Below are 16583 nucleotides of genomic sequence, written 5' to 3' on the forward strand. Positions count from 1 at the left end.
GGAATCGAAAGTGAAAGAATCTAAATCTGTAATCTGAACAGCAGCTCGACTCGTGGGGAGTTTACATTTCCTGTAGTATGCAAATATGTTGATTTATTGATAATATAAGCAATGACAGACATATATTAAGTTTGTTTTTTTATGTTTTTAATGCATTTGTGTTTTAGGAAGCATTCTTTGCGCAGTTGCGCTGTGATCTGCAATCAGAAATAGCCTAGTGAAGATGGCGACGGGACCAAAACCACCGCCTGGTAAGAGAATCCTGCAACATTACGGAGCTCTTATGGCGACATGGTTATGGGGGAAATCATGAAATGAGAGGAAAAATTAATTTCAATGCTTTTGATCGTTCGTTCTCAAAACATACGTTTTTTCTATGAAATATAATAGAGAACAAATGCATGCATTTTTGTCTTTTTTCCCCACAATAACATCCATTTATCGACGGTACTTCTGCTTTATATTTCATATTCCATTTCCCAACCATTCAGCATTAAACGTATCAACGTCGTAACAAGAACTGACCTTATTTCAACGTTGAAGTTCACTCATATATTCTACCATAAACGTACATTTCCACTTGTAAATATCTTATTCTTAAATCTGACCGTGGACATGTTAATCTATATGAAACACATATCATGCCATCTCAGCATGTTTGTATGATTGAAATAAATACATTTTTATAGCATTTCACCCCTAAAATGTCAGGCCCTGTCACAGTATATGTTAGAATGGTTTCCTAATGAATTTCTTTGATACAAATAGCATTTTCTTATTGGTCACATGTCCCTGATCGTATCTAACATGGTTTTGTAATTTCTATAAGGAATATAAGCAACTTTTCGGTCAACTGTAGTACAATAAATCACAGAATACCCCGCCAGGCACTCATATAGTTGTAAAAAAACTGCCTTTACATAGTAGTGGATATATACTCCAACCTTCATCTACACAGTTACAGAGATTAATTCATCAATATTTCCTCAAATATTACATTTTTATAACATAATTTCCTGTGTGACAGGACTGACCGAGACGTGACAGGACTGACTTTATGGATCTCGTTGATGCAGAAAAAGTTATGTTTTGTGATCTTTATTTAAGTTTTGATAAGCATTCCTATTTTAAATTATTATTATAATTTTAATGTTAATGTAATATTAGACTATGGTAAAGTTCAGCCAAGGACATATAATATAATTTATTTCAATATAAAAACATATTTCATTTAACAATTTATTAAAATTCCATTTAACAATAACATGAACAGATACAATAAAAAATAAACAACTAGAATTGCACAATGGCACAAACTCAGACAGGAGTGAAAACAATAACCCTGTGTTGTGCTACGTGTACGCGGGTGTAATAAATATAAATATAACTTCATAATATATAAAGTATATTTTACTATGATACAGCAAATGTATAGACATTTAACTGAATAGCACAAAGTAAAGTAACTGTGGTACCACATAATATTACGGCTCAGTAATAACAGGGCAATACTATGGTAATATCTGCATTATTACTTAGGAAATTACATGGTAATAACGGAAATTGCATGTAATTTTCTAGGTAATAATGTAGATATTACCATGGTAGCTGTATGAATTGAAATAATTACAGTCATCATTACTCAAAGCTTATATAGATGACAATTACATCTATATATGAAGAGTTTATTTGCAAAAACAGATAACTCTAAAATAAAAATGTTCAAAAATCATGTTTTTTTATTATGTAATCATGTTTTTATTGTGCTTTATTGTGTTAGTTAGCTGTAATTATTAGTTATTTTTTCTATATGAAACACATATCATGCCATCTCAGCATGTTTGTATGATTGAAATAAATACATTTTTATAGCATTTCACCCCTAAAATGTCAGGCCCTGTCACAGTATATGTTAGAATGGTTTCCTAATGAATTTCTTTGATACAAATAGCATTTTCTTATTGGTCACATGTCCCTGATCGTATCTAACATGGTTTTGTAATTTCTATAAGGAATATAAGCAACTTTTCGGTCAACTGTAGTAAAAATAAAAATGTTCAAAAATCATGTTTTTTTATTATGTAATCATGTTTTTATTGTGCTTTATTGTGTTAGTTAGCTGTAATTATTAGTTATTTTTTAACCTAATCAAAATAACCCAATTAAAGTTTGATTGAGATTAATTGGAATGCACAATGAAAAAACATGATTTCAGAGAATTGCTAAAAATGTAGTTATCTGTTTTTGCAAATAAACTCTTCATATGTATTGAAATATAATCAATATACAAAGTGCAGTGCTACATAGGCCTAGGTAAAGCTTCTGATTTACAGTGTAATGTCTATTTATTCATATTAAATACATATTATATGCAATAAAGGTAATAAAAAACAACAACGCCATTCATTTGTAAGGCAGTGTCACAGGACTGTCACAGGGATGTGACGGGGCCTGACGGTCGGCCATTCAGCCTGCTAGCATGCTAGCATAAAAACTGTTAACATGCAATCAAGGAATTCAGTAACGTTTTTAGACATGTTTTGGATTTAAAAGATTTTCATTATTTTCTGGGATGTTTTACCGTGACAGGGCCTGACCTTTTAGCTCGTCCTCCTCAAAAAAATCATACAAAAACAAGCTTAAAATCATACAATTCAATAACAGAACTCACGCTTGATCAGTAATTCATCAATATTTCCTCAAATATTACATTTTTATAACATAATTTCCTGTGTGACAGGACTGACCGAGACGTGACAGGACTGACTTTATGGATCTCGTTGATGCAGAAAAAGTTATGTTTTGTGATCTTTATTTAAGTTTTGATAAGCATTCCTATTTTAAATTATTATTATAATTTTAAAACAGAACTCACGCTTGATCAGTGTCCGCTTCACCTCAGTCAAGTTATGTCACCTCCTTTGAGTCATACCTTTAAAGGCACATTACACACATTTTATGTTGAGTTTTATGTAAACGTGACAGGACTGACCGAAAACATGGGGACAGTTGTAAAATAGAATTTATTTGTAGAACTTATGTATAATTTCATGTTTTTAATCAGTTGATGTGAATGATAACAACTTAAACTTGTTATTGATGGACAATAATTTTAATGTCAAACAAATGTCACGTTATACACAAACCATCGGTCTGAGAAAATCAACCTCTCTTCAAAATGATTATTTCTAAAAACAAATTTTATATATTTGTCAAGCCATCATTTCAGAAGTGAGGGGGACAGAAATGTAAAAAAAGAAAAATGTATTCCTGACTTTTGTCTAATTGACAGCCTTTATTTTTCTTATCTCTTTTAATTGGCTAAGAAATTCAAATACATTCAAGTACACTGCTGGACAATAACCAATAATTTGTATTCTATAGTATTTTTTCTTAAATTTTCCTAATGACAATTTTAGGATTGGTTTATACAAACACATAATAAGGCAGAATAGTTTCTATACTGTAATAAATGTTATGTCAATTAGCATTGCAGTATAGTGTAATGTCTTTTCCCATATTAGGCATTTCCTGGAACATCATGAGTTATTACTTCTATGAGTCAGTTTTGGAATTTCTGAGCAAGAGCGCCCTCCGGCTTCGAGTATGAATGAAACATAGTGTTTAGCTCTGTAATGTTAACATCGTCTCATTTTGGATATGAATAATTTGTTGGGTCATACATAGACTATTTTGTTTTTTTGTGTTAAAATCTAGATTTATTCACACTGGCCCTGGCTAACTCTATATGAACGCACTTGCCCGAAAAAAAGTGCGGGGGATGAATTTACGTTTTATTAAAAGTGGAAGGGACATGTCCCCCACATATTGCATGCCCACGTACACAGATACATACATACAATTTGAAAACATAACAACTAAACGTCTATGAAATGTCAGTCAATAAAGCACTTTTTAAACAATAGCATTTAAAAACTGAACTAAAAGGCTGTTGCAACCATTTATTAATTATTTAAATAACTTAAAATTTACTGTAAATACACAGGCTGCATCCTTTGCCTTCAAAATGTTTTCTGACGGAGTTGCCCCCAATTAGGAAACTTGGACCTTAAACAAAATACTAGTAACAACTTTACGGTGCACTGTAAAAAATTTCAAGCCGTTTCAACTAATTATTATTTAGTAACTAGTTCCACAGAAATTTTACGTTCAGTAAAATTCTGTCTTCGAAGTGTTGCCTGAATTGTTATTTCTTAGTTGGCTCAACCTTTACTGAACTAGTTTTAAAGTCCATTCAACTAAAATATTTTAATTGGTCAAACATTTAGAAAACTACAGCAAATTAGGTAAATTAAAATGTAACCATTCACTCCACGTGTTTCATATGTTACCTCAACTAACATTTATTATTTGGGCATCATAATAAATTGCTGTGGAACTAATTATATTTTATACTGCGTTATACTGAGGAAAATTATTAACTGGTGTCTATCAATCACTAAAAACACACACATTACAACACATAATAGCCTTTATTTAATAACAATCTGCATTTATAACATTTGTCATACAGACTAAACGTGCAGGCTTAAAGGGATAGTTCACCCAAAAATGAAAATTTGCTGTTAATTGACTCACCCTCAAGCAATCCAAGATGCAGTTAACTTTTTTTCTTCAATTGAACAGTAAAGTAAATTTGTAGGTGAAACCTTTGTCTTTGGCCATTCATAAACTGCACGTCTCTGGCTGCCGGCTTTTGAGAGTCAAATAAACATATACAGACCAGACCAAATTACCAAAAGCTCCTGAGGACACATTGAAGCGAAACAATCAAAAACCGGCAGCCACCGACGTGCAGTATATGAATCGCCAAGGATCACCGTTTCAGATAAAAATCTTCTTTACTGTTCTATTTAAAGAAAAAGTCACTGACATCTGGGATGACCTGAGGGTCAGTAAAATAACAGCAAATTTCCATTTTTGGGTGAACTATCCCCATAGGAAATATTTATTGCTCAGTGGTTGCTTTTCCTAAGCTCAGGAGACTTAGATGAGATTCTCATATATCTCTCGTTTTAGTACCAACAGCATTTCAGATGTTTCTCCTAAAATTCCTTAGGAGAAATGAAAGTAGACACAAATGAGACATGATAAATATTTGAGGAAAAAAAAGTCAAAACAGAGAATATGGTGGAAGAAACAGAGAATATATCTTTATTGCCTTGCTGCAATCTCTATCAAGACTCCATTATAGGAATATTTTATTGCTCAGTGATTGCTCTTTCTAACCTCAGGAGACTTAGTTGTGATTCTCATATATCGCTCATTTTAGTCTCAACAGTGTCTCAGATGTTTCTCCTAAAATTCCTTAGGAGAAATGAAAGTAGACACAAATGAGACATGATAAATATTTGAGGAAAAAAAAGTCAAAACAGAGAATATGGTGGAAGAAACAGAGAATATATCTTTATTGCCTTGCTGCAATCTCTATCAAGACTCCATTATAGGAATATTTTATTGCTCAGTGATTGCTCTTTCTAACCTCAGGAGACTTAGTTGTGATTCTCATATATCGCTCATTTTAGTCTCAACAGTGTCTCAGATGTTTCTCCTAAACATCCTTAGGAGAAATAAAAGTAGACACAACTGAGACATGAGAAAGTTCTGAATGAAAGGAATCCAAAATGACAATGGGAGATACGTGTGAGAAACATGGGAGATCTCTTTATTGTCTTGCTGTAATCTCTTGCGAGACTCCATTATAAAACTATTTTACTGCTCAGAGGTTGCTGTTGCTTATTGTATTGTATTGGGGTTTTTCACCTTTAATGGCCACAGTAGGAGTAGAGACAGGAAACAATTGGACAGGTGAGAATTGAACAGGAGCAGGAAAGTACCTTTAGCTGGGATTCAAGCCCATGTTGTCTGAGGTACAGTTGTGCCTTCCCATTTTTGCATGTATGTAATATTACTGTGCAATAAAACACTACATAAAACAACTTCAAATATAACAATGCATGTATTGTCTTTGATTGAAATGGTGTGGATAAATGACATTGAAGCTAACCAAAGGGGGGAAAAAATAGATCTCTTTACCATTTCAAATATTTCTCCTAGACAGAAATGGGGTTACCTTAAGATTGAATGGAAACTTTTGCTTGAATCTCCTGCTTCTCAAACTTGTCTCCTGAGACAAAAACTCTAACACTGTCGCACTGGTCTTCTTTAAAGCTTTAAAAGAGGTCTCAACAACATCACATACTGTGCTCAGATTTTTCTCCTACACTAAAGACTCGAGAGCGCTCACATTTGTCTCCTTTAAATTTCAGAAGTGATCACAATAACTTTACAAAGTGTGCACCAAGTCAAATGCCTCAATATGAGCTCAAACATTGCTTCCATATAATATGTATTAATAATCAAATTAGTCAATTAATAATCAAGACTGAGTCTTAAGCCATTTATGTGCCTTTCAGCAAAGAAAGCTCCACTGTTACATTTTCTGTAAATCAGTTTTGATTAAGGCATCCGCTACATTAATATTTCCAACAACAAATTATGTGCCTAAGTACATAAACATTGTCCCATAAAAAGTAACATTATCCTTATTTCTGCATAATTTCTCTCTCAATATAGCCTTTAACTCTGAATTTATGATTTCCCCCCCTTTACTTAGTGGTTTTCAAGTACTTGACTTGATGCACACTTTGTAAAGTTGTTGAGATCTCTTCTAAAGCTTTACAGGAGACAAATATGAGACCCCCAGATTATTTAGCTAAAGAGATAAAAATCTGAGCACAGTGTGTGACGTTGTTAAGATCTTGTTTGAAACTTTGGAGGAGACAAATGTGAGAGATCCAGAGTCTCTAGCTAAGGAGACTCTCTAGCAAAACTCCATTTTTCTTCTCTGGCCAGACGAAACCAGCAGTTTAATTGCAGGCTGCAGCAAAGTCAGATTGTGCAGAGGACTGGTCTGGTTCCTGTGGTCTTAGTGTTGAAAGTACACACACACACACACACACTATGTAGTTGCAGTGGAGCGGTCTGGTCACATGGCAGTGTTTGGTGCCCCTTCACTACCTAGGGAACTGACTGAGATGTACCCTGCTTTGAAACGGGCTTGTGAAAGGATTCAGTTGTTTATTCTCATTCGGAACGACGAACTCCTTCCAAAGCGCCATTCACGAGAACAGAAACGCCATTTGGAGTTTAGCTCGTTTGAAAAAAAAAAAAGCGAGATTTCAGCAAGGCTGGTTGTTAGTCACGTTTAATGTTTTCTTTTAACTTCACGGTACAATTGCAAAAGTTTGCACATGCAAAAACCCATTCAACATGCCCACATTTCGTTTTCATTACACGTTTCGTCGTATTAAGCATCAATGGCTTATAAAAGAGAAAGACCGCGCAATCTCTTCATGCCATCCTTTCACTTCACGGAAACACAAAAATATCATACAACATGCCAAAATTAAACCTAAAATTCATTATAGTAACACAGTTTTGACATTAAGTGTTTTATGGATTAAACAAGAAAAACCACGTTCCCTTAACTTAAACAGCTAATTTCCCTCAGACATATTCATAAAACGCGTATGTACGTTTGTGTATAAATATAAGTTTTAAATAATACGTTTACACCTTTTTTAATATACAAGTTTTGATAAATTCAGTCTAAGTAATGTTACAAATATTTATTCAGTGCCACTTAACTTACCTGACGCATTAACTTTACATACACATACATTTTTCTTCGGACATGCAACTTATAAAACACTTCTAAATATCCACTCAAAAACATCGGATATGCTGTACGTTTTTGTCGATAAATTTAGTCTAAAAAATAACATTCATTTAGTGGCACTTACCTGACACGTGAACTTGACAAGATGGCGGCGCTGTTGCTCCCACGAAGTCACTCGGGCTCGTGCACATGTTGGCTGGATTTGTTTTTATTAGTTTTGTTAACATTTAGCATTCTGAATGTTGATTTGGATTTGAAAATAATCATTCATTCAATGTTTTTTAAATATATTTGTGTAGACTTAATATAATATGTCTTCTCAACTAAGCCCAAGCAAGAAAATTAGCTCAACTTAAATATGTTTGCCCTTCCAACATTTTGTTAATTGGATTTTTTACAGTGTGGCATTCATGTGCGGTTAGCTTGTAAACACAATATTGCCAACATGACTTGAACGCACCAATAGAGAATAAGTACGGACTGCTTTTGGTGCTTGATTACTTTATTAGTAATTTTGTGTTTCAATAATGAGGTCAAGAATACTCTGTAAATTACTTAAATGTAAAATGTTTTTCTATATTTAACAACATTAACTTACAGTAGTGAAATAGTTGGAATTGCTGTTAGTGCAAATACCACTCCAGCCGGCAGAGGATTCTGCTTGGTTTTAAAGCATTCCTCGAATGGCTAATGTTAGAAAATTAAACACTGATGTCCAAAAGAATGATTACTTATCCATTTAGGGTGTGTTATTCATATGGTCTTGGTCAGTTGTTCTCAAACTTTTTGCAGTCACGTACCCCCCAGGCATTTAACGTCCTTCTGCATACCCCCTTTTTCACACTCAAGGAAGCTACTTTCCATTGAAAATAGTTGGCAACGCTGTTTCCATTCATAACTATACATAGGTGTGTTGGACTTGAAGCGACGTTGCATAGACCAATTGGTGTTTGACTTGAAGTATAGTGCATGCTGCTTGGTATTTTTGTCTGACTTGAGACAGCGGAGATATATTGCAACCGGCAAACCATGCGGAACCAATTTTCTTGTGATTTTGGCGATCGCACCCAGTCTATTCATACAAAATCCAGCACACTAAGCTGCAGCAGCCACATGCATAAGCTGTCAGGTAACACTTAGATTTCATTTCCCACACGCACCTTCACTTCCGTTTTACTCCTTATATGTCTTTTTCCGTTTTCCATAATTCCGCCTGATTGTGGGTAAGGTACAAGAACCGGCACAGACTTTTTCCTGTATTGCCACACTAACGCTACATGACTGTGATGTATGCCATCAAAGTGTATATAAACCATGCAGTATTAATGAGACATTCGCACAATGTAATTAACATCAAAATAAATTCACAAGAGCAAGTATATTGTTTGCACATGTTTATTTACATTAAAGGCAAAATAACTGAAATAATAAGAGCACAAGTATAGATCTGGAAATTATTTAAGTCTGTCTAAATATAATTTAGTAATTGCAATGTCTTCTGGTCCATATCCTTTTCTTAGGAAGGTGTGCTAGACACTGATTAATGTAACATAAAAAAACTATATGCCTACATATTTATATATTTTGCTATTGTATTGTGGAGTGACACTTTCATAAACTTTTCTATACTCCTCTGATAATATAATGGTAAATATTACAATATCATAGCACAACAACAGTGATCAGCAATAATGATAAGCCGAATACTCACAATAAAAATAATAAGGTCATATAGATCATAACACAGTCTCGGAGCTAAGAAGTGGATTATCCTTCACCTGAAATGTTTGGCTTTTCATCCTGAAATGCGAGGCAAATGTTGGATCACAATAATTAGGAACCACAGTTTCCACAAATCCCTTCATTTGATTGGGATGTTCTTTTATTCTGGAGGGCAAGGGCAGTGACTGTAACATCGAGCGTATTTTGCAGTATTAAACACAGATTTATACTGATTTCATCAGGCTTCAAAAATTCTTCAAAAAGAACACAAAGAATGGCCTTCTCAGCTGCCATAGTTGCAACTCTTGCGTCATCAGAACAGTGTGTTCAACGCACCACCGTTTCCATTTAAAAAACGTTTTGCACCGTTTTGTCTGGGCTGAACGCAGGCCAGATGATGGCACAGCTACACGACATCGATCGACAACGATCACGTGGGTTTCTTCTTCATTCCGGGACATTCAGCTGATGCTTTTTATACTGTTATTTTTACTATTACTTTTCATTTAACCATAATTAAGTTATTTTGCGTCATGTTCATCAAAATAAAACGGATAAAAACTATATAAACCCACTTGTGATCAACGTTTTCGTAACTAATTGGGTTGGGGAATGTGGCTATTAACATATTAACATTTTAATTATATTCTGCTGAAATGAACAAAATGACTTGAAAAAAGATTAGTTCATTTTCCTGAACGAGATTCAAAGATCCAAATCAGTAAAATAATGCATCTAATGGATATTAGGGTGAATATTTGCTAGTTTTTAAAATGCCTGATTTCACATTATTTTGCTGGATATACACATTTTTAGTTCAAGGGTTCCAGTAATTATGCACATAAATATTAACAGGTAATGATATTCTCACTGTCAGTAACTCTAATTGCATCAGTAAATCGTGATTGGTGGTGGGTTTTCACTGCAAAACAACAACAACAAAAAATGGCCCAATTTTTGAAAATGGCTGCAGCAATTTCATGTTGTGCCTCAAAAATAATGCATTGATAATACACTTGACATTATATTTACATTCATACTCCATATTATCTCTGTCTTTCAGATATGTCAGCAGGTCCAGATGATCCAGTGATCCGGATTCTTCTGATGGGCAGAAAGGGTTCTGGGAAAAGCTCATCTGGAAACACGATACTGGGAGAAAGAAAGTTTAAAGTTAAAAAGAAGCATGAGTGTGAAGTTTGTAAAGAAGTAACCCAGATTGGAGAGAAGCAGGTGCATGTGATTGATTGTCCAGACCTACTGGTTCCAGATCTGAATAAAGACAAGCTGGAGAAACTGAAAGAGCAGCTGGTCTCTCAATGTTCAGCAGGTCTCAGTTCAGTTCTGATCACAGTTCCTTTAGAGGAACATGTGGAAAAAGAGGAAGAGATCCTGGATTATATTAAGTGTTTATTAGGTCCTGAAGTTCAGAAGTACATCATGATTCTGTTCACACATGGAGATGATCTGGAGGAGCTGGAGGAGACCATTGATGAACATCTACAAAACCATGAAGATCTTCAGCGACTGGTGACTGAATGTGGAGGAAAGTTTCACTGTTTCGAAAACAAGAGTCAATCACAAGATCAGGTACAAGAACTACTGCAGAAGATTGAAGGAACGATGATGGAGAACGGAGGGAAGTTTACCATGGAACAAATGAGGAGGAGTGACAGCAAGAACACTATTGTCAATTGTAAGTTGCTCTTTTGGTGTAAGTTATTTAAGTAATACATAAATTGGGCCACATTTGTCAAACTTTAGACCTAGATAGCTACATATTATTCTTTCACACATATATTTACACAGATACACACATATTTCCATTAGCCCATGAGTTAATCTCTTAATCCTACAAACAAGTGTTTTCCTTGTGAATATTAATGTGTACAATCGCACTGGTGTGAAAACCTTATTCATGGTGTAAGATATTCATACAGCTTTGGTCAGAGAGACAGAGGGGCTGTTCAGTGTTTTCAACCATGTCATGTTTATTTTATGTCTTAGACATGTAATTACACAGATCTACTAGCCAAAAATATTTACTTAGTAAAATGTCTAATAATAATGGAGAAAATAACCCTAAGGAAAACAGAAATATAACTGAAACACAACTCAGGGCAAAGTGTCACATGATTAAGTAAAGTAAAGAAGAATTTCGATATTAGTATTTCGACTTTATTCTCGTAGTATTTCGACTTTATTCTCGTAGTATTTCAACTTTATTCTCGTAGTATTTCGACTTTATTCTCGTAGTATTTTCATAGTTTTTCGACTTTATTTTCGTAGTATTTCGACTTTATTCTCGTAGTATTTCGACTTTATTCTCGTAATATTTCAACTTTATTCTCAAAACATTTCAACTTTGTTCTCGTAATATTTCGACTTTATTCTCGTAGTATTTCGACTTTATTCTCGTAATATTTCAACTTTATTCTCAAAACATTTCAACTTTGTTCTCGTAATATTTCGACTTTATTCTCGTAGTATTTCGACTTTATTCTCGTAATATTTCAACTTTATTCTCGTAGTATTTAGACTTTATTCTCGTAATATTTAGACTTTATTCTCAAAACATTTCAACTTTAATCTCGTAATATTTCAACTTTATTCTCGTAGTATTTCGACTTTATTCTCGTAGTATTTCGACTTTATTCTCAAAACATTCGACTTTATTCTCGTAGTATTTCGACTTTATTCTCGTAATATTTCGACTTTATTCTCGTAATATTTCAACTTTATTCTCGTAGTATTCCGACTTTATTCTTGTAGTTTTTCGACTTTATTCTCGTAGTATTTAGACTTTATTCTCAAAACATTTCGACTTTATTCTCGTAATTTTTCGACTTTATTCTCGTAATATTTCGACTTTATTCTCAAAATATTTAGACTTTATTCTCGAAACATTACGACTTTATTCTCGCAACATTTCGACTTTATTCTTGTAATATTTTGACTTTATTCTCTAAATATTTCGACTTTATTCTCGTAATATTTCGACTTTATTCTCGTAATATTTCGACTTTATTCTCGTAGTATTTCGACTTTATTCTCGTAATATTTCGACTTTATTCTCGCAACATTTCGACTTTATTCTTGTAATATTTCGACTTTATTCTCGTAGTATTTCGACTTTATTCTCGTAATATTTAATCTTTATTCTCATAATATTTCGACTTTATTCTCAAAATATTTCGACTTTATTCTCGAAACATTTCGACTTTATTCTCGTAGTATTTCGACTTTATTCTCGAAATATTACGACTTTTATCTCGTAATCTTAGATTTAAAAAAAATATATTTTAACGTGGCTCTAAAACGCCATTGTACTACCTGACTATTTTAGAGCTTAACAAAACTAGAAACATTTCTATGCATTATAAAAATTCCATGACTTTTTATAAATTTTTATTTATATGACATTTTCAGAACTAGAATTCAAACTTTTAAAATTTCTAATATATCTAGATTTTGTAAAGCTTGTTTTGTCTTTATTTTAAATCATCTTGTATCCCTCATGGAAGTTTGCTGAGGCCCTTTAGTGGCTCCCAGCCCCCTGGTTGGAACCACAGCTGTAATACCTACTGTTTTCAGAGCAGCACATTCTTAATAAAACAGTAATAATCTGAATTAAAGGTACTTCTAACTACACAGCAATATCCCCAGAGTTAAATCAACTCTGCTCAGAGTACATATTGTCCCAATCTACAGTGTAAAAGTGTTAAAGTAACACTGAAGCAGAGTTACCACTGTTGAGGATTATGTGATATGTTTTCATGTCTAAAAGCCTGAGCAGTAGTTGTTCATCTTCAACATTGTTAAAAGCAGGTTTTCTTTACTAATTCTCACTCATCAATTAATTAATTGCTTAATTATCCCATTATCTTTAACTCAGCTTCAGTGTTACTTTAACACTCTGTAGATTGGGACAATATGCACTCTGAGCAGAGTTGATTTAACTCTGGGGATTTTGCTGTGATAGAAGTAACAAAATTGGTATTTTATTTTAAGTAACACTGATGTGACCTATACAGAAATTCAGTTTGACTCCCCTAGGTTAGGCTAAACTGTTTTTTAAATGAAAGGCACCAATATTTGTTGGGCTCTAATTAGATACAAACATCTGCAAATGCCTGATTTTTGAATACTACTTCTCTTAAAAGAGAAGAGCTGTTAGAGAAAGGTTCTATATAATTGAATTGCACATTGATGTGATTGTTGTGTTGTAGTTTCAGGAGACAGTTCAACTTATGAATTTTCACTTGAGCATCCGAAAGACCAGATCAGACTGGTTCTGCTGGGAAAAACTGGATCTGGGAAAAGTGCCACTGCAAACACCATCATCGGCAGAAACCTGTTTGAATCTTCAGTCAGTTCAAGCTCTCAGACTAAAGAGTGTCAGTCAGAAACTACAGTGAGGAAGGGTAAAAAGATCTCAGTCATCGACACACCTGGACTTTATGATACTGAACTCAGTAATAAGGAAGTAATGAAAGAAATAGTTAAATGCATAACATTCGCCTCTCCAGGACCACATGCTTTTATTTTTGTGATTAAAGTGGATCGATTTACTGAGGAGGAGAAAAATACAGTAAAGGAGCTCAAAGAAGTGTTTGGAGAACAGATGGAAAAATACACTGTAGTCCTCTTCACTCACAAAAATCAGTTAGAGAAGAAAAATACAACCATTGAGCAGTTTCTAGAAAATGGTAATCCAGATCTGAAAGAGTTTGTAAACAGTTGTGGAAATCGATTCTTCTGTCTGGACAATGAGTCTGCTAGTTTCTCACAGTTCAAAGATCTGATCAGTAAAATAGAGAAGATGGTGACAGAAAACGGAGGGACACACTTCACCAATGACATGTTCAAAGAAACAGAAAAAGACATTCAGGAGATTCAGAAGCGGAAACTGGATGAAAAAGTGGAGCGGTTCAAACAGGAGAACAAACAAGTCACTCAATCAGAATGGCAGAAAATATACTGGAGTTTAGTAGAGGAGACAAAACATGAAGCGCAGCAATCTTTTTTGGAACGTTTTTATGAAGTTTTTGAATTGCCTTTTGCACAGAGAACTGAAGAGGAAAAGAGTGGAATCAAGGAGGCACAGAGCAAAGGAATCAGTCGTGGAAAGGCTATTATACTTGCAATCAGAGCCTCAAGGAAACTAGCAGGCAAGAAAACGTGTAGCATTCAGTGAGTCATTTAATAATGATAGACAGTAAGACTACTGACAAGCTCCTTCAACTGAACTTAAAACATATGTTTTTGTTACTAATGAATTACTTTCTTGTTGATTATATCGAGACCATCTATGAAATGAAAGCTAAAAGTCAATGCATCTTTATTGGCATCTTTTGCTTATAGAAGCTATGTGTCACAATCTGTGATGTCATGCACTAGTCTCCGCAATACAGCAATGCACTGCATGAACTGCAAGTGATATTGAACAACTGTAAGAATTGTGTGGCATTAATCTGGAAGAATGAATAAATCTATTATTCTCACTCAGTCACGGCTGTGTATTCACATGATGCTTTACTAATCTGTTTGTACACTATGAATATGGCTGACCCTGTGACAAATTCATTGTGATGTTCTTTATTTGAAAGTTACTTTGTATATCTACTCAGTGCATGAATGTAAATCTGCTCAAACAATGCTTGTAAATCTGCTGCTGAAGTGAATCAATCATCTGAAACAACTGCAATTTGAGATGATTCAATTCAGTCTTTATCAATGTGATCATGTGATTGTTATTATATCTGTACAACATCAACCGGAGATTATTATTGACGGAATAAAGTTTATTGAACAAACCCTCGTGTTTCTCTGCTTATGCCTGGTGTCTTTTTGTTCAGTATTATGTGATTCTCGTCTGTATTCAGTGTTTTCAGCTCCAGCTCATGTGGTTCATGTAAATTCACAGTTCATTGATTTTCTACTCATTCCTACAAAGCAAAAACTTTATTAGGCCCTACTATCATTTTTCAGAATATGCAGGAATCAAGTGCCTCCTCTACACTTAGAAAAAAAATACAAATATTCCCTAAAAACACCCAGTAAAAACAGTGATGCGGTCAGGACCGTGGCGCCGGCTTCCTTTAAAATATGATTGCGCCTGCGCCCTCGCCCGCTCCATCAGTCAGAGAGAATGCTGATTGCCGACAGTGACAGAGATGCTGCTTCTTCATGCTCGAGAGCATGTCGGGGGATGCGCGCAGAGTGGTAAAATAATAGTTCATTATTGATTACTAATTTGAATCAGTACATTACAATGAAAACAAGCTTAAAAACCGGTAAACTCCTGTAAACTTTTCAGTCCAAGGATCCAGTAAACGAATGCGTTCAAACAGTAAATTCAAAACAGCTCTACTACAGAGAAAACCCAACCGATTTCATCAGAGATTGTGGAGAGTCGAGTCCAGATGTCAGTAAATTATTATTTTCAGCATATAGTTGGTTTAAAAGCAGGAGTGTTATACTGGATAGTGACTGAAGGTGTTTTAGATTATGCGTTGGTCTAGTTATTCTGAATGGATCGTATAGTAGCATGTACAGTAAGATCAAGACAGCAGATTTAGTGGTCTTTTGGCGTCTACCTGTGGTCCTATTTGGTATCGCAGCTTGACTGGAGCTTATTTATATTAAAAAGATGGTGGGGATGGGGGGATAAATTCTGGATAAATTGATTGTCACGATTTAAAAAAAAATCTATAAAGATCATTATTCTCCTACGAACAGACAACTAAACAATATAGCATGTAATGTAGGGTACTACAGGTTCTAACAAAATGTTAATGGCTGCAGTCTATTTATTTTATTTTATTTTTTAATTATTGCAAAATCTGCACCCCTTCTGTGGCAAATTTTTATTTCATAATGATTCTTACTCCGTGAAGTCAAGCAGCAGAAGTTAAGTGACAATATGCAAATACTACTGTCCCATTTGGGGTGAACTAAATATACAAGACTAGTTTTACACGTCTGAACAAAATAACTATTAAGATTTACTTAAAAATATTTTGGTAACAAATTGCACGAACACATTTTAAATAAATTGTACTGCTCTAATATCAAGTACAACTTACTCACTATTATTAAGTAAAATATACTAACTAAACTTAACATTCATGAAGAAATTAAATCTAATTGCACCCTA

The 16583-nt window shown here is 34.1% G+C and overlaps 1 protein-coding gene across 1 annotated transcript; it reads left to right on the top strand.

Annotated features, from left to right (window-relative positions):
- Positions 1-223: 223 nt before the first annotated feature.
- On the top strand, positions 224-14621 carry LOC107575772 (GTPase IMAP family member 4-like). The gene is made up of 3 exons (XM_016262104.1): positions 224-251; positions 10488-11120; positions 13654-14621. Exons 1-3 carry the CDS (start codon positions 224-226, stop codon positions 14619-14621), a joined length of 1629 nt encoding a protein of 542 aa, XP_016117590.1.
- The last annotated feature ends 1962 nt before the right edge of the window (positions 14622-16583 follow it).

This window comes from Sinocyclocheilus grahami, unplaced genomic scaffold (assembly GCF_001515645.1).
Source record: "Sinocyclocheilus grahami isolate Dianchi unplaced genomic scaffold, SAMN03320097.WGS_v1.1 scaffold2880.1, whole genome shotgun sequence".
Lineage (NCBI taxonomy): Eukaryota > Metazoa > Chordata > Actinopteri > Cypriniformes > Cyprinidae > Sinocyclocheilus > Sinocyclocheilus grahami.